This window comes from Crassostrea angulata, chromosome 4 (genome assembly GCF_025612915.1).
Source record: "Crassostrea angulata isolate pt1a10 chromosome 4, ASM2561291v2, whole genome shotgun sequence".
NCBI classification, from domain to species: domain Eukaryota; kingdom Metazoa; phylum Mollusca; class Bivalvia; order Ostreida; family Ostreidae; genus Magallana; species Magallana angulata.
The window spans coordinates 37,428,191-37,452,013 of record NC_069114.1 but is presented as its reverse complement, the minus strand read 5'-3'; the positions used below and the strand labels follow the sequence as shown (position 1 = coordinate 37,452,013).

Sequence of the window (23,823 nt, the reverse complement as noted above, 5' to 3'; positions counted from 1 at the left end):
TCTTAATACGATGATTCAGAATTATATGAATTCCACATTAATTTTGATAGTTTTTTTGACACGAGTAAATAAAAACGACACCCTTAAAACAGTTTCCATAGTTCTGACACATTTTGTTACGGGGATAAAGGCATTATCGATATTTCTAAGAAAGAATTACAGCGTTAAATCATCCTGGTTTGTAGCCATTTGTTGTTTTTGTCTATAATGCATACAAAATGAATGTTATTAAAATTTGAATTGACAGTTAACAATACCTTGAGATCAAAATTTGAAAACATTCAGAATTTTTTTTATAAAATATTGAACTTTCTGGATGGATTTTTTATATACAATTCCGTGTACCTCGGTAATCGTACCATGTCTGCGACAACGATTTGCCTAGTGGATATTTGTCAAATATAAAAGTTAACACTCCTATTATGTAATCTACATTTAAAAAAAGGTAATGACAAAAAGGAAATGTTATACTTCTACACTCATTTTGTATGACATAATCGTTTTAAAAACATTTCCCCTTTCTGTGAAATGATAAGCACAATTAAGCATACACAGGTGCCACTGGTTAGAATTACCATTTAGAGATAAACTGAAAACCTTTCAAGCCGATCATAAAGAATTAAAAGAAAAGATTAAAAGATAAAAAAAGTTTTATATAATAGGCTGTACAAACCGGAGCAAGGACGAAAAAAAAAACCCTCCTCATAGGGCAATGAGTAGAGAGTAAAATGTTTGCTTAGATAAAATTGTCACTTATTTAAGAGAATTTTAAATAAAAAAAACATTTAGCAAACCTATTTATCCTAAACAGGTTTAAATACTTTACCAGCATATCACCAGGTATCCAGTTATAATTGAATTCGATAAAAAAAATTTCTGTATTACATACAAAATGAATGCTATTTAAATTTGAATTGACAGTTTACAATATCTTGGGATAAAAATTTGCAAACATTTGATGATTAGGTACAGACACCACTTAAATTGTCACCTGAACTTAATATATATAAAAAGCGAGGAGGAAACTCCAAATTAGAATTTTTATAACTATACTTAACAATCAATAATAATGCTTTATTTTTTATGGCTCATTAATGATACGTGTATAGTAAGCGTAAGGTTAACCTCTGACCCCGTTGCGTGGTTTTCAAAGTTTAAAAACGGAGATAGTAGACAAGATTATTTTTGAAAAAAATCGTTTTTATTTTAAGATTAACATAGCTCCGCTATAACACTACAGTCCTTTACCTTTTGGTCATAAGTTTAACCATCATTTCGATCGCGACAGCCTTCCTCGTAGACGCAGATCTCGGTCAGAAAAGAATTAGAATGTCGTAAATCTAATTTTTTTTTCCGACCGGGAGCTATAAACATGCAGCTATATTAGTCGTGAAAACTTTTAACCAAGTTTGTTTGCTGTTTAGTAATAAAAGATATTATCTGTAAAAATTAAGACATGTTCACTTTATGACACTTTTTTTTAGCCCCGTTCTAGCATCAAAACTCACAACCTTATGTTCATTAATTATAATTTGGCAGAGGCACGCAGAGGTACAGAAGCTCATTGAGGCCAGCTTAGCAGAAAAAAATAATTTCTTTTGCCTTTAAACGCAATAACTATTGCGTTTAATCGCAATCTTTTGCGTTATATCGCAATAAGATTTGCGTTTAAACGCAAAAGATTGCAATTAAACGCAATAGCTATTGCGTTTAAACGCAAAAAAAATTGCGTTTAAACGCAAAAGAAATGCGTTTAAACGCAAAATAATATTGCTTTTAAACGCAAAGATAACATTGCATTTAATGCAATATTTTTTGCGAATAAACGCAAACATTTTTGCGATTAAACGCAATAATGTTGCGATTAAACGCAAAAATTGTTGCGTTTAATAGCAAAAGGTGTTGGGTTTAAACGCAAAAGTTATTGCGTCTTATTGCAAAACAGTTTTTGAATTTGAACATGACTTTTTTACTCAGACCAAAAGAAGAGGTTAATGTTGTCAGGACATACTAATGTTATGCCACAATCATCCGTCAATCTGTCCATCAAACGCATTGTTAGACATTTCTCGCTTTTCTCGTCGAGCTCTCTCCTCTATTTCTAATGGTTTTACATATTGTTTCTTATATATCGAATCTTAATTATTCAATGAAATCAAATAATCCGCACATACACTATATAACAGCCATCCATAATGCTTTATTATATCATTGTCAAATGAGAGTGAAAATGTTTATTCAATATGACGGACTGATTTATTGTAATTGTTATATCACTGATTTGAATTAATGATATCACCTATTCAAAAAGTGATAGCATTTATTAGAATAAGTATTATCACCTATCAATCGCCTATTTATCTTATAATTTGAACAAGGGATATCACATATTTGAAAAAAAAATGATACATGTATCACTTTTTGAGTTTGAATAGATGAAATCACCTATTCAAATAGATGATTTTACTTTTTGAAAAGGTGATATCACCTATTCAATTTGATAATATCTTGGCGACAATAAATTTTCATAGTATAGCAATCAATGCAACTGTTTGTGCAAGTTCCATTTGTTTTAATTTGTCACACGAATCGACATGCCTCCATTAAAAAGACACCTTAGCATAATGCTCTTTTTTCAATTCAACTGTTTCACAGTCTAGATACCAAGTATCCGGCAAGCTTACATCACTGGTGCATCCATCAATAGCCATTTTGCATGTCTTCTGTAAGGAAGAATTTCTTAACAAATATAAGAAAAGACTTATTTTATTCTCTTGTATTTATTTATATTGCGATCCTTCTTTTCAGGATACGTTTGCTTAGAAGTGCCTGATGCTTTCAAATTATGACAGCTTACTATGTCATTATAAGTTAATCCAAACCAAAACCAGAAATTGAGTCTTTGTGATGTGTCAAGTGTTGTCATCAAATCAAGGTACATATACTAAGTGTATATATAAGCAAATGCAAAATTATAGCATTTAATCGCAAAAATTATTGCGTTTAATAGCAATTTTTTTTGCGTTTATTCGCAAAATATAAAGCGTTTAAACGCAATAATTTTGCGATTAATTTTTTTTCATATTTTCTATCTGCCTATTTTTTCATAATGATTGTGATAATTTTTGGCAAATTCTCAAAAGCAACACAACAATTTTGAATGTGACAATGCCGAGATGACTACGATTAATAGTCGGTTCATCTTATGGGTTGAACTTTTCAAGTAATTAGATCTTTGGTTTGCATTTTATCACGCTAGTGTAAAGAAACACAGTCAATTCTTGTCAAAGTCAGCATGGATGGAATGTTGCAAACACGCAACCATCTTAAAGCTGAACACCGCTCGTAAATAGGCACTGTCCGCCATATTTCTCTTTAATCACTGCTGTCCCTACAACCCTTATATAAGGGACAGACCTCTAAACAGTTCAAAGTACTTCGCTGTAGAGGTCTCACGTGTGGACGTACATTTTGCCTCGCCGTGCTACCCGGTCGCGATAAAATTATCAAATTTTACGCACTTTTTGAAGCCAGGAGAATACTAACATCAAATAAATTGGTCAATGCATTATTTACGAACAGAAAATGAACATAAGATAAGAAAAAATGCATAAAATCTAAAGACCACGAAAGGAATACTACATGTCGGCCACGAGGTTCAGGTGTGCAATCGGGTGTAACGAAATCGAAGGGTTTATATACCAGGTATCTGTGTGACGGTGCCTATTTACGAGCGGTGTTCAGCTTTAAGAAAACTCCGCTTAGTCATATTTGGACGTTTTCCAAAATTTTTAATTGTGTGACTCTTTCTAAGAAAAAACACTCATAAATAAGCAGTACAAAAAGGCTTTTGAATTTTATTCAAAATGAAGCCTGAGAAAATGTTGAACCCCCCCCCCACCCCCCCACCCCCCCCCCACCCCCCAAAAAAATATCAAATAACAACCTTGCGCCATTCGCAAAGACGTTTGGGCGGTGTTCAGTCAGTAGGTGTTTGTTGGTTTCTTGGCTGTTTCTATCATTAACAGATTCAGAAGTATAAAAGTTTTGATTTTATTTTGGCTGTGTTTTCCACTAGCCATTAGTGGGAAAGGTGGGAAAGGTTTCAAAGTTAAGGAGGTTGCTGACCTTGCCTTTGAGGTGATATCACTAAGCATAGATTTCATCGATCAATTGACCTCCGGTGATGATTCGAATACAATTCAGAAGTCGATAAAAAATTTACAAAGCAGCGTCGACAAACTTCATGAGAAGCTTGATTATACCACGCAGTTAGTTGAGAGTCTTATAAGCTTGATAAACGAACAACCCTACAAAATTTCGATTTCTCAACATATTGAACAAATCAAAAGCTGCAAAACGGACCTTGAAAATGTGTTGGAAACACCAAACAGTATCGCCGCTCGTGAAAACTTTCGAAAATGTTACGTTATTATGAATAACGTTCGAGCGATTGGGGGATATCTTTCCGGACAAGCAATCATCGGTTTACATCCCTTCTTTGAATCATATCGACACAAAGATGGGTATTATAATGGATATGCAATCAAAACGATGTTTCAGTTCTATATACCCATTTTGTCGACGGCTGCACTGTTGTTGTGACAGCCGAGAGAATCCAATTTAATCAAACGTCCACTATTTATAGAGACGAGTGTTGGAAAACAGTTAGTGAAATATACCGTTACATGAGGGAATTTTACCGCAAATGTATCAAAGCGTCTTGTCCTTGGTTTATTTCGCAAGTGGGAAAATTTCTCGACAGACCCGAAGTAGTCGACGTTTACTCTGCAAACAATGTCTTACAGAACAATTTTCCATGGTTTCAGTTCCTGATATTGGAATCTTTAAACTCTGATTCTGTCGTAGAAAACGTTGGTTTTTTTTCCCAGTAAACTCCAATACGTTTCTTGTTCAAAAAACATACCGAGTATTCTGGACAGACTCTTTTGTATTGTTTGCCAATAACAATAAAACTGGATACCAGCAAGCTGTAAATGTAACCATATCGATTTGTGATTATGGTGGTTCATCGTACGGAATGAACCTTACCAAAGAACTCTATCTGAAAGAAAAACTGTTCAGTTTTGTTGGCCTCACATCAAATGAAACAATGGATACGTGTAAATATCCGCAAGAGTCGTATACAACTCCATCACTTGCATCATCTCCTCAAAAGCTCCCCCTGGCTTCCATGTTTACTTTGTTGGCACTTGCGTTCAACTATTTCTTTTTGAAATGACAACACTTGTGTTTGATTCCGAGTGTTGTCTGAGTGAGTTTTCAGATACAGAAATAATTCAAAAAGGTTGGGACCAGTCGCCCAATGATAGTCAGTTTGTGATATCATAGCCCAAATGGGATAAAAATTTTACGTGCAATTTTTTTTTTTAATTTTGCTAAAAATATGGTTTATCTGCATCAGAATAGACGAAATGTTACAACTTTTGTTAAACAACTTCTTCTGTAACAGTACTCATACGTAGATTGATCCCTCAGTGTATCGAAAACCTCTTTGCGATCAATCTAACAAACAATGGCTTTATAGCAAAACTTGCTAACAAAACGTTGTTGCACTTGATATACATAAGTACGGATTTATATAAACAATTACCCAATAATTTTTTTCTATTTTTTTGCACTTGAAATTTATATCCAATTTGGGCTATCATATCCCATTTGGTCCCAATCTGTTGAAGAAAATACTTGTAAATATCTCTATGTATGTATATTGGGTTTTATAACATTTTGTAGGATTATTGTTTGACCGGCGTCTTTTATCAAAGTACTGAAAGTACTGAAAAGTGCTAACCTAGCTTGGTTCTAAATGAAATTTACTTTGTGCAAGCTTAGTTAGAAATGAGACTTATCAACATAAGGTTAATTAATATTAATTGAAAGAAATGCCAGAAGGGTCAAAATGGCGTATAAGTTTTACTCATCCAAAATTTATCCTTATTAAATTTAATTTGGTTAAGAAAATTTGGTCCAAATTACGTTTCTTTTAAATATACATGTATATTATGATTTATAATATACACTAATTTAAAAGTTAATTTAAATCAACTGATGAATACGACTTGTAAATGGACACTTGCCTGAATCATGTGATATATAGAAGCCTTTGATTTTGTTACACTTCATTTCACATCTGTACCTTGTGTGCGACGTGTTAAATGCGTTTGTTAGACAAATGTCTGCACTTGTATTGTCGTTATACGCGTGCATTTTCTTTATAAAGGTATTGCATTGACCATTATAATTGATGTTCTGAATCTTCTTCTGCATATGTACTGCATTTATCTGGTAAGTTGTTGCGTCTAAGTAACAAATGTAAGCGACGTAAAATATACGTCCACACAGATGAGATCTACTATGCAAACTTTAAGTGTTTAGTTCATTATATATGTACTGTGATACTGGAATATACATTTTAGGTGACACGAGAGTTCACACTCTACATGTATAAAAATACAAGATATAAATATTTTGAATAATAATATGCAGATGTACATATATTTTTATAACTGTATGTGAGGAGCCAAGTGTGTAGCAGTGTACACGTATACAATGCAGTTTGACCTTAAACTGACCAGTTTCATAACTTCTTCGAATTTCATTAACACGGACTGTCTAGTAATTCGTTCCCAGAATTCCAATTTACGCAAGCGCATTTGAAGTTTCACTATAACTTAATAAATCAGCCCGAAGGCTGACTATAATCACTGCGTAGCAGCCCTTGCAGTGATGTACGTAAGCCATGCACATTAGATTCACAATAGCCCTTGCAGTTATAGCGTAAACCCATGAAACTGGTTCCCCAACCAGTTTAAATGATGTATATTTCTGCTCATAGGGGGCATTATTCGATGAACCTAAAGTAGAAGTCTAACGCCAATAAAGCGCTGAGCTATGCTTAGCGCTTTAAAAAGTGTCTCTGAAAGGGAATCTTATTTAACGTTCATAAAGCTTAATTGTTTATTTAGCTGAATGACTTTTCCAGAGATACTATTAAGTATAAGAAGTCTTTAAAACCAAAAGGCGAAAAGTGTAACAACTATACATGCTAATTTTTGAGAAATCTAAATGAGGGCAAGTACGGGACGACGGATTTCCAAAATACGTTTTACATGTAATCAGAAAAATTAAAAAAGAATAATTTGGAAAAAACTTAAATATTTACATGTATTGTCAACAAACTTCTTTTCGTGTTTCATAATGTAAACATTAAAGTTATTATATACCGGTATACAACAATTTTAAAGTAAAAATTATGACTGGGTCATTTAAACATTTAGGTGGAATAATGACTATAAAGCATACCTTTATGGTCAATCATGATGCATGTTTTAATGAAGGGTAATGTATGGACAGTCCATGGTGTTATTTGATAAACCGGTATTAAATGAAAATATTAACTGATGCCAGTTGTTATATATATATATATATATATATATATATATATATATATATATATATATATATATATATATATATATATATTTACATATTATGATGCTATATTTGAATGATGTCAAGTATATACTATTAGGCAGTTTTTTAAATAGAATTTATCTTTTATGTTTTGTCAATCATTTTTATCTACTTTTTTTTAATAAATTTTATTACGCTATATCCACTTGCTATCTTGTTACATGTATTTTTTTTTTTTATTAAAATCACCTATTATAAATTCTTCTTTTGTTCTTATTATTGATTTTTATTCATCATTAAAAGCAAATACGCACTGTCTCAGCATAATTCAAACTATGTTTGTATATATACGCAAGAGTATCGATACTTTTCTCATTCTTCAATCATTAAGCACATTTCTTTGCCGCGTTACCAAAAGACAGATGGAAATCCTGAAACTCATTTTACAATGCCTATTTAATTGATTCTCGGGAATCATGGGAATTCAAATGTCGTCTTCAAATGTGCAGAGTTAGACTAGTAGAATTACTGAGTAATGTAATAAGAAATGGACACTAGGCCCTCTTAGAATGACGGACCTCATTAACGGATAAGTTGATTGATTCATAAAAATAAAGTTATATGTATTACAGGAAGAATTCTTGACCCTATCCCTTTTAAGCGAGTTACCGAATTGATTTCGGGAAGGATAGGAAATGGTTAAATTATAAAATAAACTATATTTATTTATAAGGTTAGTAACCGAGTTATTTATCACTTCTAGGAAACAAATACAGCCCTACTCCCCCCTCCCCTCCTCCAATTTCAAAAAAAAAAATTACCTCTATACACAAAGATTCCTTTGTGTGATTCTTTCGTGTAAATTAGGTTAAAATTCATTGAACCATTAGATTATGTGTACTTTATTTCGCTCAATTTCATTAAATATGTTGGTACACAGGAACTGAAACAATATTGCAGAAAATAAGACTAAACAGTCAGGTGACCTTTTACCCATCACGTCGTTACCAAATTTTCATGAAGGCTTAGACACAATACAAGATAAACAATAAAAATGCAAGAAATTTATTATTCACAGAAACGCAATTTTTTAACGTATACACAGACCTTAATTATTGTATAACTAACACGCATAATTTGTGCAATTGCGCCATAAAATGATAGTGTTTTTGTTTGTGAACTGTAAATTCAAATTTTCTTGTGTAGTTACATTCAGCAGCTACACAACCTTCAGAGGTTCAACAAAAATATTGTACAGTAAATATAAAGAAAGAACTGTCTGAGATCGTGCTACAGTGCAAAAATAATAAAATTGCGGTTGAAAACGTGCAGCATTACTACAAATAGCTGTACTAATATCATCAACAATGTTCATGAACAGAAAATTAAAGATCAATGCGCAATTTACCCTGTATTGAATGAATAGGATTTTCCTCCTTAATTTACCCATAAAAAGTATCTCGAATTTTACAATATAAACTTATGCATTTTTAATAATTTATAACAGTAATTTGCTTGCACTTGATTTTGTTCATCAAAGCCTAATATTTCGCTGAAATCAGTAAATACGTCGGTACAAAAGAACTGAAAGTGCATTGGACCCGCGCCTGGTTCTAGGAAAACGTATGCATTTAAATGCAATCGCTGCCATCCATATTCCTTATGCAATGCTTTATCCAGCTTACTAGTAATTCGTAGCCATTCTTTGTTTACCCAATCCTTTGTATAACAAATCGAAACTAAAACTTTGTGTAGATAAATTGGCAGATGCTGAGCATTCTATAGTTTGGTTAAATGAAACATAGGCAAGAACAGCATAATAGTTTCTACTAATCTTTCAGTATGTATACTCGGATTCGATGACAATGATGGGAAAGAAATTATTCATAAAATTATACTTGGTTTTATTGTTTACTTCGATAAATAATACGACACAACATGAAGGTGTCCCATACCACCTTACATGTACGTAATGAAATTTCCAATTATCGATTTAAATCTATTCATTTCACAATTTTTTTCAAAAAAGCAGTCCCCATACAACTAGCCTCGTTTAAATCGGCCAGTTAAGGAAGAATTCTTGACCCCATCCCTTTTAAGCGAGTTACCGAATTGATTTCGGAACGGATAAGAAATGGTTAAATTATAAAATAAACTATATTTAATATATTACAAAGTAAATCAAGCACAGTACCGAGATTATGCTGTACTTTAACTGTACTTAGTCACGAGTTGGATAGACTTGAGAAGTGTGAAGTGAATATTACTTTCGCTATCTAAATGCTCTTGCAAATACGCACTGTAAGGAGAAAAATATCTTAGCTGGTATGCACCACAGCTACGGTTCGTAACCGAGTTCTTTATCACGTCTAGGAAACAAATCCAGTCCTACTCCACCCTCCCACCCTCCAATTAAAAAAAAAACACCTCTATACACAATTATTCCTTTGTGTAAAGTTAGGTTGCTTGAACCTTTAGATTAAGCGTGCTATATTTTGTTCAGTTCATTAAAATGGGTACACAAGAACTGAATCAACACTGAACTGAAACAACACTGCAGAAAATAAGACCAAACAGTCAGGTGACCTTTAACCGTGACATCATTCCCTAACTTTGTTAAAGACTTAGACACAATACAAAATCAACAATAAAAAACGCAGCCGGAAATTTATTTATTCAAGAAACGCAGCTTTTTAACTTATGCACAGAGCTTATCGTATACCTAAAAGCATTATTTTATGCAATTGCGCCATAAAATGATAGTGTTTTTGTGTTAGTAGCTTTGGGGCCTGTCAATTCAAATTTTGTCGTGTCGCAACATTCAGCAGCTACACAACCTTCAAAGGTTTAACAAACATATTGTACAGTTTATGTAGAAAAGAATTGTCAGAAATCTTGCTACATTGAAAAAAATAATAAAATAGGGGTTGAAAAGCATTACTGCGAAAAGTCGTACTAATATAATTAACAATGTTCATGAACACAAAATTAAAGATCAATGCGCAATTTACCCTGTGTTGGTGTATGGAATGAATAGGAAATTCTTCACTAACTTACCAATAAAAGGTATTTCAAATTGTATTTTACAATATAAACTTATGCATTTTTAATAATTTATAACAGTAATTTGCTTGCACTTGATTTTGTTCATCAAAGCCTAATATTTCGCTGAAATCAGTAAATACGTCGGTACAAAAGAACTGAAAGTGCATTGGACCCGCGCCTGGTTTTAGGAAAACGTATGCATTTAAATGCAATCGCTGCCATCCATATTCCTTATGCAATGCTTTATCCAGCTGACTAGTAATTCGTAGCAATTCTTTGTTTACCCAATCCTTTGTATAACAAATCGAAACTAAAACTTTGTGTAGATAAATTGGCAGATACTGAGCATTCTATAGTTTGGTTAAATGAAACATAGGCAAGAACAGAATAATAGTTTCTACTAATCTTTCAGTATGTATACTCGGATTCGATGACAATGATGGGAAAGAAATTATTCATAAAATTATACTTGATTTTATTGTTTACTTCGATAAATAATACGACACAACATGAAAGTGTCCCATACCACCTTACATGTACGTAATGAAATTTCCAATTATCGATTTAAATCTATTCATGTCACAATTTTTTTCAAAAAAGCAGTCCCCATACAACTAGCCTCGTTTAAATCGGCCAGTTAAGGAAGAATTCTTGACCCCATCCCTTTTAAGCGAGTTACCGAATTGATTTAGGAACGGATAAGAAATGGTTAAATTATAAAATAAACTATATTTATTATATTACAAAGTAAATCAAGCACAGTACCGAGATTATGCTGTACTTTAACTGTACTTAGTCACGAGTTGGATAGACTTGAGAAGTGTGAAGTGAATATTGCTTTCGCTATCTAAATGCTCTTGCAAATACGCACTGTAAGGAGAAAAATATCTTAGCTGGTATGCACCACAGCTACGGTTCGTAACCGAGTTCTTTATCACGTCTAGGAAACAAATCCAGTCCTACTCCACCCTCCCACCCTCCAATTAAAAAAAAAACACCTCTATACACAATTATTCCTTTGTGTAAAGTTAGGTTGCTTGAACCTTTAGATTAAGCGTGCTATATTTTGTTCAGTTCATTAAAATGGGTACACAAGAACTGAATCAACACTGAACTGAAACAACACTGCAGAAAATAAGACCAAACAGTCAGGTGACCTTTAACCGTGACATCATTCCCTAACTTTGTTAAAGACTTAGACACAATACAAAATCAACAATAAAAAACGCAGCCGGAAATTTGTTTATTCAAGAAACGCAGCTTTTTAACTTATGCACAGAGCTTATCGTATACCTAAAAGCATTATTTTATGCAATTGCGCCATAAAATGATAGTGTTTTTGTGTTAGTAGCTTTGGGGCCTGTCAATTCAAATTTTGTCGTGTCGCAACATTCAGCAGCTACACAACCTTCAAAGGTTTAACAAACATATTGTACAGTTTATGTAGAAAAGAATTGTCAGAAATCTTGCTACATTGAAAAAAATAATAAAATAGGGGTTGAAAAGCATTACTGCGAAAAGTCGTACTAATATAATTAACAATGTTCATGAACACAAAATTAAAGATCAATGCGCAATTTACCCTGTATGGGTGTATGGAATGAATAGGAAATTCTTCACTAACTTACCCATAAAAGGTATTTCAAATTGTATTTTACAATATAAACTTATGCATTTATAACTTAATAATTTATAACAGTAATTTGCTTGCACTTGATTTTGTTCATCAAAGCCTAATATTTCGCTGAAATCAGTAAATACGTCGGTACAAAAGAACTGAAAGTGCATTGGACCCGCGCCTGGCTCTAGGAAAACGTATGCATTTAAATGCAATCGCTGCCATCTATATTCCTTATGCAATGCTTTATCCAGCTGACTAGTAATTCGTAGCAATTCTTTGTTTACCCAATCCTTTGTATAACAAATCGAAACTAAAACTTTGTGTAGATAAATTGGCAGATACTGAGCATTCTATAGTTTGGTTAAATGAAACATAGGCAAGAACAGAATAATAGTTTCTACTAATCTTTCAGTATGTATACTCGGATTCGATGACAATGATGGGAAAGAAATTATTCATAAAATTATACTTGATTTTATTGTTTACTTCGATAAATAATACGACACAACATGAAGGTGTCCCATACCACCTTACATGTACGTAATGAAATTTCCAATTATCGATTTAAATCTATTCATTTCACAATTTTTTTCAAAAAAGCAGTCCCCATACAACTAGCCTCGTTTAAATCGGCCGGTTAAGGAAGAATTCTTGACCCCATCCCTTTTAAGCGAGTTACCGAATTGATTTAGGAACGGATAAGAAATGGTTAAATTACAAAATAAACTATATTTATTATATTACAAAGTAAATCAAGCACAGTACCGAGATTATGCTGTACTTTAACTGTACTTAGTCACGAGTTGGATAGACTTGAGAAGTGTGAAGTGAATATTACTTTCGCTATCTAAATGCTCTTGCAAATACGCACTGTAAGGAGAAAAATATCTTAGCTGGTATGCACCACAGCTACGGTTCGTAACCGAGTTCTTTATCACGTCTAGGAAACAAATCCAGTCCTACTCCACCCTCCCCTCCTCCAATTAAAAAAAAACACCTCTATACACAATTATTCCTTTGTGTAAAGTTAGGTTGCTTGAACCTTTAGATTAAGCGTGCTATATTTTGTTCAGTTCATTAAAATGGGTACACAAGAACTGAATCAACACTGAACTGAAACAACACTGCAGAAAATAAGACCAAAAAGTCGGGTGACCTTCTAACCGTGACATCATTCCCTAACTTTGTTAAAGACTTAGACACAATACAAAATCAACAATAAAAAACGCAGCCGGAAATTTATTTATTCAAGAAACGCAGCTTTTTAACTTATGCACAAAGCTTATCGTATAACTAAAAGCATTATTTTATGCAATTGCGCCATAAAATGATAGTGTTTTTGTGTTAGTAGCTTTGGGGCCTGTCAATTCAAATTTTGTCGTGTCGCAACATTCAGCAGCTACACAACCTTCAAAGGTTTAACAAACATATTGTACAGGTTATGTAGAAAAGAATTGTCAGAAATCTTGCTACATTGAAAAAAATAATAAAATAGGGGTTGAAAAGCATTACTGCGAAAAGTCGTACTTATATAATTAACAATGTTCATGAACACAAAATTAAAGATCAATGCGCAATTTACCCTGTATGGGTGTATGGAATGAATAGGAAATTCTTCACTAACTTACCCATAAAAGGTATTTCAAATTGTATTTTACAATATAAACTTATGCATTTTAATAATTTATAACAGTAATTTGCCTGCACTTGATTTTGTTCATCAAAGCCTAATATTTCGCTGAAATCAGTAAATACGTCGGTACATGTACAAAAGAACTGAAAGTGCATTGGACCCGCGCCTGGTTCTAGGAAAACGTATGCATTTAAATGCAATCGCTGACTGTCTGAGGCAAACTGTCTGAGATCGGGCTACAGTGCAAAAATAATAAAATTGCGGTTGAAAACGTGCAGCATTACTACAAATAGCTGTACTAATATCATCAACAATGTTCATGAACAAAAAAATGATGGAACAATGCGTAATTTACCCTGTATTGAATGAATAGGATTTTCCTCCTTAATTTACCCATAAAAGTATCTCGAATTTTACAATATAAACTTAATATATGCATTTTCGGTTACTTATAACAGTAATTTGAATGCACTTGATTTTGTTCATCAAAGCCTAATATTTCGCTGAAATCAGTAAATACGTCGGTACTTAAACTAGGTGTACAGAAACTGACAGATACTGAGCATTCTATCATTAATTTAAATAAACCATAGGAAAGGATCAGCATGATGGTTAATAGTAATCTTTCAGTGCGTATCAAATAGCTCGGATTCAATATTAAAATAGGTTTTTCGTGTGGCTGTCTTAAGGTGGAATGACCCTCTAATAAGATAGATCACTTCTACAGACAAGAGGCAAATTGGCCTTAATGGTCACCTGAGTAGCATATAACCCATACATAAACTTGTCGAGGAGTCTCATATATTCATTTAATTGGGTTTCATTCTGGAGTAGAAAAATTATAAATTTGTAATGACGACCATCTCCCTGCCTGAAATCTTTCAAAAAGAACTATGTAACCTATAATTCTGGCGAAAAATTTAAAGTTCTTGTTTACAAAATCATGAATTCAGTTTTTCATTCAGGTGTGTGGGAGTAAAGAAGATAATTTTTAAACATTATATGCATTAATACCTATACATCCATTTTGGCCCTACCCAAGAGTCAAAACCCATACTCCAGGGGACATGACCTTTAAAATTTTAGTAGAGAACGTCCTGGTAAACATAATTATGAAGTCAGTTTTTCATACAGATGTGTGAGAATAGAGAAAAAGATTTCAAAACATTATATGCATTAACACTTTATTGCCATATTGCCCCCCCCCCCAATGTCCTGAACCCCTGACCCAGGGACCATGAATTTCACAATTTAGGTAGAGGGATTAGAGGACATCATAACCATGTATTCAGCTTTTTGCCCAAAAGTTTGGGAGTTAAGAAGAAGGTTTTTTAAGATTTAATACATTTTTACTATATGGCCATATTGGCCCCACCCTAGAGCCAAAAACCCTGATACAGGGGTCATGAATTTCACAAGTTTGGTAGAGGGCTTCATGGACATCATAATCATGCATTTAGTTTTTAACAAATATTCATAGGAGTAGAGAAGAAGATTTTCTAAGATTTAATACATTTTTACTATATGGCCATATTGGCCCCACCCTAGAGCCAGAACTCCTGATACAGGGGTCATGAATTTCACAAGTTTGGTAGAGGGCTTCATGGACATCATAATCATGCATTTAGTTTTTAAATATGGGAGTAGAGAAAAAGATTTTATAAAATTTAATACATTTTTACTATGTGGCCATATTGCCCCACCCTAGAGCCATAACCCCTGACCCAAGGGCCATGAATTTCACAATTTTGGTATAGGGCTTCATGGACATCATAACCATGCAACCAGTTTTTTTTTCTGACATGTGTGGGAGTAGAGAAGAAGATTTTTGAAAATTTGGCTTTTTTTATATATATGGCCCCACCTGTGGCGCCCCGGGGGTGGTAGAGCCATGAATTTCACAATTTAGATTCCTCTTACCATAGAGATGCCTCACACCAAAAATGGTAACAAATAGCCTTGTAGTTTTTAAGAAGAAGTTAAAAATGTAAAATTGTTAATGCACGACGGAAGACGCATGTCGCCGGACGAAAACGGATAGCAATAGGTCACCTGAGTTTACTCCGGTGACCTAAAAACTCAACATACTATAGATCCAAAGTACTAAACCAGAGCTTGAACAATTTTTAGGTCAGAGAATCTTTGGATGGAAAATATTCATTTATCCTTTGTAGCTACTAGCTAGTTCACTGAGGTAAACGTATTGGCAATTGGAAAAAAAAGACAGGACTAAACAATTGCAAACTCTGGACTTCGTAATATTTTTAAAATGTCTAAACTGGAATAAGAGTGTTTATCCGAGAGAGTAGGGAAAACATAATTATTTTTTAAAATCTCAATTTCAAGACTAGCTAAATATCCCTTTACTATGATCAAAATAATTACTTTCAAATTTCCCAAGCATTCATTGGATCCTATTTTTATATTATAAAAACATGCTCCGGTTTATATTCTTTGCATATATGTTATACTATATACATACACATAAAATAACAAATTATTTTAATTCTTTCCTGTTTTATTGTGACTCATCATTTGACATTCAACATAGAAAGAAATCTAAATGCATTTGTATTAAAAAAACAAAAGTGACGTACAATAAAATTTAAATTAATGAACAGTATCTCACAATGTGTAAGTGAATGTCGGCATGACACACGAATATTGGAAAGAACGCAGAGACAGTTTAGTAATCTGAGTTACATTATGAGGCTTCAACAAATTATAATTCATCTTTTAGATTTGAAAATATAGACAATTAAGTTTTGAGCAAGCCTAATTTGGGCTGAGCCAAGTTCCAATCAGCTTTTCTATGGTGGCCCTTGCTTGCACTAGCTGTGGCAAGTCATCACTTGTTGCTGGATACATGTTAGCACAATGGGCTGTTCCTATGAACATAAAAAACACAAGTTATAAGGGCTATATTTCAGTCTGATTAAAATCAGATCCCTGACCTGCTTGTCTTTATTGTGGCTACACGAGCCACACTCAAGGTCACCTCCTGGTAGAATACTCATGAGGTTTTTTTTAGCCAATCAGAGAAAGTGTTATAAACAGTATTTTTGGGTTACAAACAAAAATGGAGTAGTATAACAAAGAGTTCGCACACATTCTTGAATCTTTTGGTATCAGCACACTAAGGCCGGAGCAGAAGTTGATATTAGAAGCCCTCAAGGAAGTTAAAAATTGTATTGGCATAACTTCCGGAACACATAACTGAGGAATGAAACCAACCATTTTATTGGTAAAAAAAAAGTTTGCTGGGAGATAACCTCAAACTGGGTTTCTTTTGATCCTTGTGTAGCAACAATAAAATAAAAAGGAGCAGATCGAGGATCTGACTGTAATCAGATTGATATATATTCAAAACTACTATACCATTTTCCTGTAGGTTTTAATGTTTGGCTTAAGAAAATATGCATGTATCTTAAGATTTTAGGAATTCTATCTTTTTCTGTGATACTATGAAGACTATTTTCTATGATGATCAGGAAAAGTCACACAATCCTTCAAGTTAGGTGCATCAGAGAGGTGTTTAAGTACCCGGTATATGTTTATGTTATGAACCTACAGTTACATGTAAGACAAAAATCAAACAAACCCTGAATATAAATGGCTGGTGACTCCGCTGACAGATCTTTAGTGAATCCTAGGAAGTGCCAGGGATCAATGGATCCATTTGGGAAGACTATCTTTGTGGCCTTCATCCCATAGCCTCCATAGTTTGTGTTGCTTCTGTTGATTCCCATCTGGATCAGTTCCTGGTTGAATTTGGCTCCAAACACATCCATACACTGCTGAATTGAAAACCTGTAAACACCAGGTAGATATGTACAAAATATTCCAAATCATTGCACATCTTAAAATGAACAGGCACTTGTTTATAAAATTAATAAATTTGAGGCAGAAACGGGGGGAGAAACAAGGAACTAGAAAAAGATAAAACACAGAGGTTTATGGCCTCTATTCTGGCCTAGATATTTGGTTCAAGGTCAAAAACTCCTAACCTACATGAAGTCTTCTGTTAGAGTCTGAGAAAAAAAATATGTTCCGGTGGAGGATTACAAAGAGCTCTGCTAAGACATTATTGTTTGATCTAGAAACCTGGTTCAAGGCCATTGCTAACCCTTTACCTACAAGTGTATATGTGCAGTATGAGCCAAATTTGATCAAAGGGAAAGAATTAATGGTATGGAGAAATATTTTTCACAGAAATCTACTAAGATAATAATATTTGATCCTGAAAATTTATTCAAGAACATTGCACACTCTTTATCCAAAGACAATTGTGGGTGAAGTAAGACCAAGATTTGGCAAAGGGGATATAATACATGGTTCTGGCAAGAATTTTACACATAGGTCCACTATGACATTGAGTTTTGATTTTAAGGTGGAATGTCCCTCTGATAAGAGAGATAACTTCTGTAGAAAATAATATCACTTTGTTTTATTATTGAGGCATGTAACAACAAGGGAGATGGTGCATGGTCCCAATTCATGTTGGAAAGCAGTACACTTATTTGAATTCAAAGATAGAAAAAGAAAATTAGAACTGAACCCCATGGCTCTTTTGAAGCAGGGGGGCAAAAAGTAAAGAAAACTTTTACAAAATATTACAAGAAATGTATCATAATGATAAAGTATTTATGAGGCAATATCTACATGACTATTCCTCCCCCTCTCCCCTCCCCCCTCCCGATGGATTTCTTCTTTTTTTAAATATAACTTAATTTTATATACTTGTTCAGTACATGTACGGTACATATTTGATGTTTTAGGCCAGAGAATATTTGGATGGAATATTTTTATTTCTCTATCTATAGCTCGTTCACAGAGCTGAATGAATTATAATTGGGAAAAATGTGACCAAGACAATTGCAAATTCTAGACTTAGTTGAAATCTTTTAAAACTTATAACATTTCAAATGTTTAAAATTGAATAAGGCTTTTCTATTCTGAGGGAGCAGATATGGGAAAAAAAATTGAAAAAAACCCTAATACCTCAGCTCATTTGATTCAAGACAGTATATTCCTGTATTGATATCATACCAATTACTTGAAGATTATTCACTTGATCACCTTTTTGTGTTACATAACAAAATGCTCTGTTTTACATTTTTAGGATTTCTTAAATATATATATCCATTTACTATTATCTTATCCAAATTTAAAAAAAGAAATCTTTTCTGAAATTTAAGAAACTGTGGCAATTTTTCTTGCACTGTATGTAAAACATGTATGTAAAACCTTCAATAGTCTATGATACAGAAAGATAACTCTTGCTGATTGAAGCAATTTTTGTTGCAAACCTATACAACAAAGTGCTATTCTGAACTAAAATGCAGCGCTTCAATATGTTTTGTAATATGAATTGAAAATGTATATAACTATATATTATTTTCATATACATTTTGGATTTTTAATTTTATGCTGCGATGGTAAAATTTTGCTTTTTCTAATCACTATGTCTAGTTTTCTTCATATCATGATTAGACATTTTATCAATTTTTGAAAAATCTAGCAGTGCTTCATCACTTAAAATTTGTTTCATATGAATCAATTGATATTGACTTTGATGAAAATCAATATGAAATTTTTTAAAAAATTTATGGCAAAATTAATAGCAGAGGGATATTACACCTTAAAACTTGGTTCAATGAGCAAAATATAAATCATAAGGTTGTCTCTTATTGTATGTTTTTGCTGTTTTCAGGACAAAACAGTGAAACCTACTTAAGATTAAAGAAATTTCCAAATGGTTGCACATCACCAAGGTCTGATGATTGAAAAAATCCAAACTCTGTACAGGTCTGGTACATCCATTGTCTCCCTGTACATCAAGAACAAAGATTTTCAATTCATTTGATTTTAAATTTGACACTTTTATTGTACATGTATTTGGTTGTATATCACAAAGTTTGATTTTAGATTTTAACAAAACTCACTTTTATTGTAAAAGTTTTTTGTATAAGATGTTCAATTAGACAAGTTTCATTATGTTTGGTCTTCAATAAGACTAGTTATTGCAATTGGATTTGAAAAGTCTCAATATATTTTAGGTTTCAGATCATGCACCCTTTACATATCTATACATGTGTATCATAAAAGAATCATTGATTAAGAATTTGTCTTAGAATAGACAGGTTCCCTTGTAATCTTTCATTACCCCCTTCAGATGCACTGGAATTCCAGGCTGTGGCTTGTAGGCCCTTAATCATCTTGTTGTAGCTGTTATCCAGACATTTCTGAGAGTAGGTAGACAACATCAGACTGTTTACTTTGGCATACCTCTCTATAGGAGAACCATTGCTTTCATCGTTCATGATGCCACAAATTGTGTCTATTGTTATATTAGTTCCTATGGCACCCTGTAAGAGAAAATAATCTATGAATTAGTTCAAAAATCTTTGTTATCTCAAAATCAGTCCAATACTTATTGCTAAAAATCATAAGCTTTGTATGCAAATAAAAACAAATTTGACATGTGATGTTTGGTTATGGTATACTTATAGCTATAGGACCTCTCAAGATTGGAGATGGTTTACGATATTAATCAAATGAGTTGTGTGTTTTCTATCCCTGAGCCTTTGGCAAATTTTGCAATTCTAATATGGTTGATTACAATTCCACTTTTTAGTTCTTTGTTGTGCCTTCCTTCTGCTAAAAAAAAGTACCTAAATGCAACAAAGCATCTCAGAATCAAGTTTGCACAGTGCCAGGTACATGTATTACTGTGGGATTGATTCCATACTTTTTTTGTTTGCATGATCGTCTTTACTTGACCCAAAGTGATTTTTTTATTAGCTAGTAAATATTGTTTTTTACAATTCAAATGGTATTTTTAAATGAACTGACACTTATCTTATGAGGACTTTGGGACAATAAGATAGTATGTACGATAACATTCTTAAGATATTATCTTTTAATAGCTTTAGAATGATTTATTGATAATGATATTTGACAGGAATAAAGAACAGTCAAATAATTCAAGAATAAATCTATGAAAAATATGTTTTGAATTAGATATCTAACTCTCTGATTCAAATGTGTTTATAGATCTATGAATCAATAACAAAATTAACAAGAGGGGTGAACAGAAGTAAAGTAAAAGGAAAAAATGTCACAGCCTTAAATAAAATATTTACCCGACAACTTCATAAATCATCTTGGACTACAACATAAATGTAGAATTTCACATGTTAGTATAATTATATATAAACAGATAAGGTTTGACTGTACCTCAAATGCTCGATTATCCTTGTTGTACTGAACAACTCCCTCAAAGTTTCCTGCTAGGTTGGAGAACAGGTTAGAACCATCCACGTATTGAGATGTATCTAAAGGGTCACATAAGCTGAAAGTCAAATAGTCAAAGCCCTCAAATTTAATTTCCATATGATAAGTTGATCTAGTAATACTGTTAATGAGACCAAATTGATGTGTTTTATCAATTGCTCTAATATTAAGAAAAATTATTTTCTAGAAATATATATATAAATCATTATGTTCAAATCTCACTGAAATTAATTTACTTTGGTAAACATAGACAAATTATTCTCAGCAGAATAATTAAAGTAAATTGTTGTCATACTTGAACATTTTTTCTACATTCTTTCTCCCTGTATCCGTGGATATCATTTTTGTGATTGTATCTGTAGCCATCTTTATATTTTTGTTGCATCCTGGTCCTGTGGTTGCCAAGGAGCTCACAACAACCTGAAGATATTCTAGTGAAAAAATGAATTAAACAATAAATTATAGGTAAAACTGTAAGATAGAATATTGTCTAGGATGTATGTGTGCTTTGACATTGTATGGCCATTTAAATCATGAGAGAGAGAGAGAGAGAGAGAGAGAGAGAGAGAGAGAGAGAGAGAGAGAGAGAGAGAGAGACTGGTAGTCAACTGTTTTATTTAAATGCATGCATTGCCAAATATATTTACAAATGTGGTGGAGCTCACCTTTGAAATTCAGTTGTGCAAATATTGGTGCACTAGTGGCAACAGCGCCATCTACCAGATGAGGATATTTCACTCTAAACCAGGCAGACAGAGATCCTACGTTTAGGAAAATCTTCAAAATTATCACCGAAGTAGCTCAGTTCTATTCAAATCATCTATTGTACAACATTAGAAAATACTTATAATTGATATTTAATCTCTCTGAAAATTATCTTTTAAACTTGCCTGGATATGAACCTCCAAAAGTGATAAGTTTCTGGTCCTTTGACATAAGATTATACTTGTGTTTTACATATTGAATAAAGTAGGCCAAGTCTGCAAGTGCCTGTTCACTGCTGAGAAACTGCAAGTTGTCCACACTCAGATCTCTTTATAGCATTAAAAAATAATCAGATAAATAAATACAAATTAGTAGCTGAAGCACAACAGCCAGAAGGTTGTATCAAATCTTTGAAAATGAAAATACAAAAGACCATAATGATTTTAGCAGTATACATATATATTTAGATTTATTTGTGAAATATATGCATGCAATGAACATTGCAAACAATGCACTTGGTTTATTAGAAAAATGCTTTGCATGATATAATATGATTAATCATGCATTAATTTCACAACATAGGATATTTCAAAAACTAACCAGAGGAATAAGGAACTTAAAAAAATATCATTGATATTTTCCTTGTGTTCGATCTTGCAAACCCTGCTTTGCCTGAACAGGACTGTGCATGATATTTGAAACATATCATTTTCTTCCAGTAGTACAGTCTATATATTATACATGTATACAGTATATGAATCACCATGATGCACTTGTAATCACATGATGCTTTTAAACATTTTCATTTTGGCCTACATACCAATTACATATTTTTTTTCCACACAGTTATAAATTGAATTTAATTTATAGATTCAATGTGGACATAGACATAAATAACAGAGATTGGCAACTCTGCCATTAGCGTGTTTTGTTGTTGATTAATGGTACGGGACCAACCTTACTTTGAGAACTACATTTTAGTAAACTGAGATAATGATCTTAAACCAAAAGTATATTGTTTTAATGAAAAGTGTGCATAGGTTTTACACATTTTTGAAACATAAAATAGAAAAATAAGATTAATATATATAGAAAATATATTGGCCAGCTATAAAACATCGTCAAAATCTCGGACGACGGGTAGCCAACTGCCTCCTTAAACTCCTCTTTTAATATTGTTTATATGACATAAACTCATGAAAATATAATATTTTGAGTGTTTTGGTAATAGGTTATGGCTTTTCTTATTTCGATATAATTGTTTATTCAAAAGATATACTGATTTAAACTGGGAACACTTTACAATAGGGACCGCAGGATTTCGCGAGATTTCGATCAGTTGCCAATCTCTGTTATTTATGTCTCTGATGTGGACAAAGACAATAGAAAATGTGTATATCATCAAACAAACTTACGGTGTTGGGTGACTTTTCCCGTAATATCTGTGCTCAAGTAAAAAACATATTGCATGGTATTTTTTGGCATACTCTATCCATGCTCCCTGCAGCATCCATGCTGGATTAGCAGTCCCTTCCCCTCCAATCATGAGAAAGATTGGCCCATTTGGTTTATAAAAAGTGTCATTCACGAAATACCGCTACCACAAAAAAATATGATGATTAAAATACTATACGTAATATTCCGATATTTACGTTGTAGAATGCACGTACAGTAGTATCTTAGTGAATATGTTACAAAATGGGCGGTAACTATTTGACTGTGAGGGGGTTGGGGTGTTAAGCTAAAGTCGTGAAGAAACTAACCTGTTGCCAAGTTCTTGTGTCGGCGTAATTGAAATGCGTAAGTTTTTGTTTCAGCCACATATCTGGTGGAGGAACTGATCCTTGAGGCAGTTTAGGCGCTCCAAGCAAACCATGTTTTGGTCGTCCATGGAGAAATCGAGGTAAACTTGAGGTAAAACTGACAAGCACAGAAATTAAAACGAGATTCAACACAGTTTTCATGGAAGCCGCCATTTTGTCCCGTGAAAACGCTTAATCACATGATCTTGATATCACGTGATTTATTTTTGCAATTGTAACTACTCGGCCATTTCCGTCACCGCAAATAACTTTTTCCTCGGTTACGG

The 23,823-nt window shown here is 33.0% G+C and overlaps 1 protein-coding gene across 1 annotated transcript; it reads right to left on the bottom strand.

The window, feature by feature from the left end:
• Nucleotides 1-16,230: 16,230 nt before the first annotated feature.
• LOC128179608 (putative serine protease K12H4.7) lies at nucleotides 16,231-23,740 on the bottom strand. Its single transcript, XM_052847074.1, has 10 exons — nucleotides 23,498-23,740; nucleotides 23,150-23,331; nucleotides 21,920-22,062; nucleotides 21,695-21,790; nucleotides 21,325-21,460; nucleotides 20,973-21,087; nucleotides 19,900-20,101; nucleotides 19,467-19,563; nucleotides 17,335-17,543; nucleotides 16,231-16,621 (listed from the first exon to the last, which is right to left on the bottom strand). Exons 1-10 carry the CDS (start codon nucleotides 23,708-23,710, stop codon nucleotides 16,509-16,511), a joined length of 1,506 nt encoding a protein of 501 aa, XP_052703034.1. The 5' UTR covers nucleotides 23,711-23,740; the 3' UTR covers nucleotides 16,231-16,508.
• Between the last annotated feature and the right edge of the window lie 83 nt (nucleotides 23,741-23,823).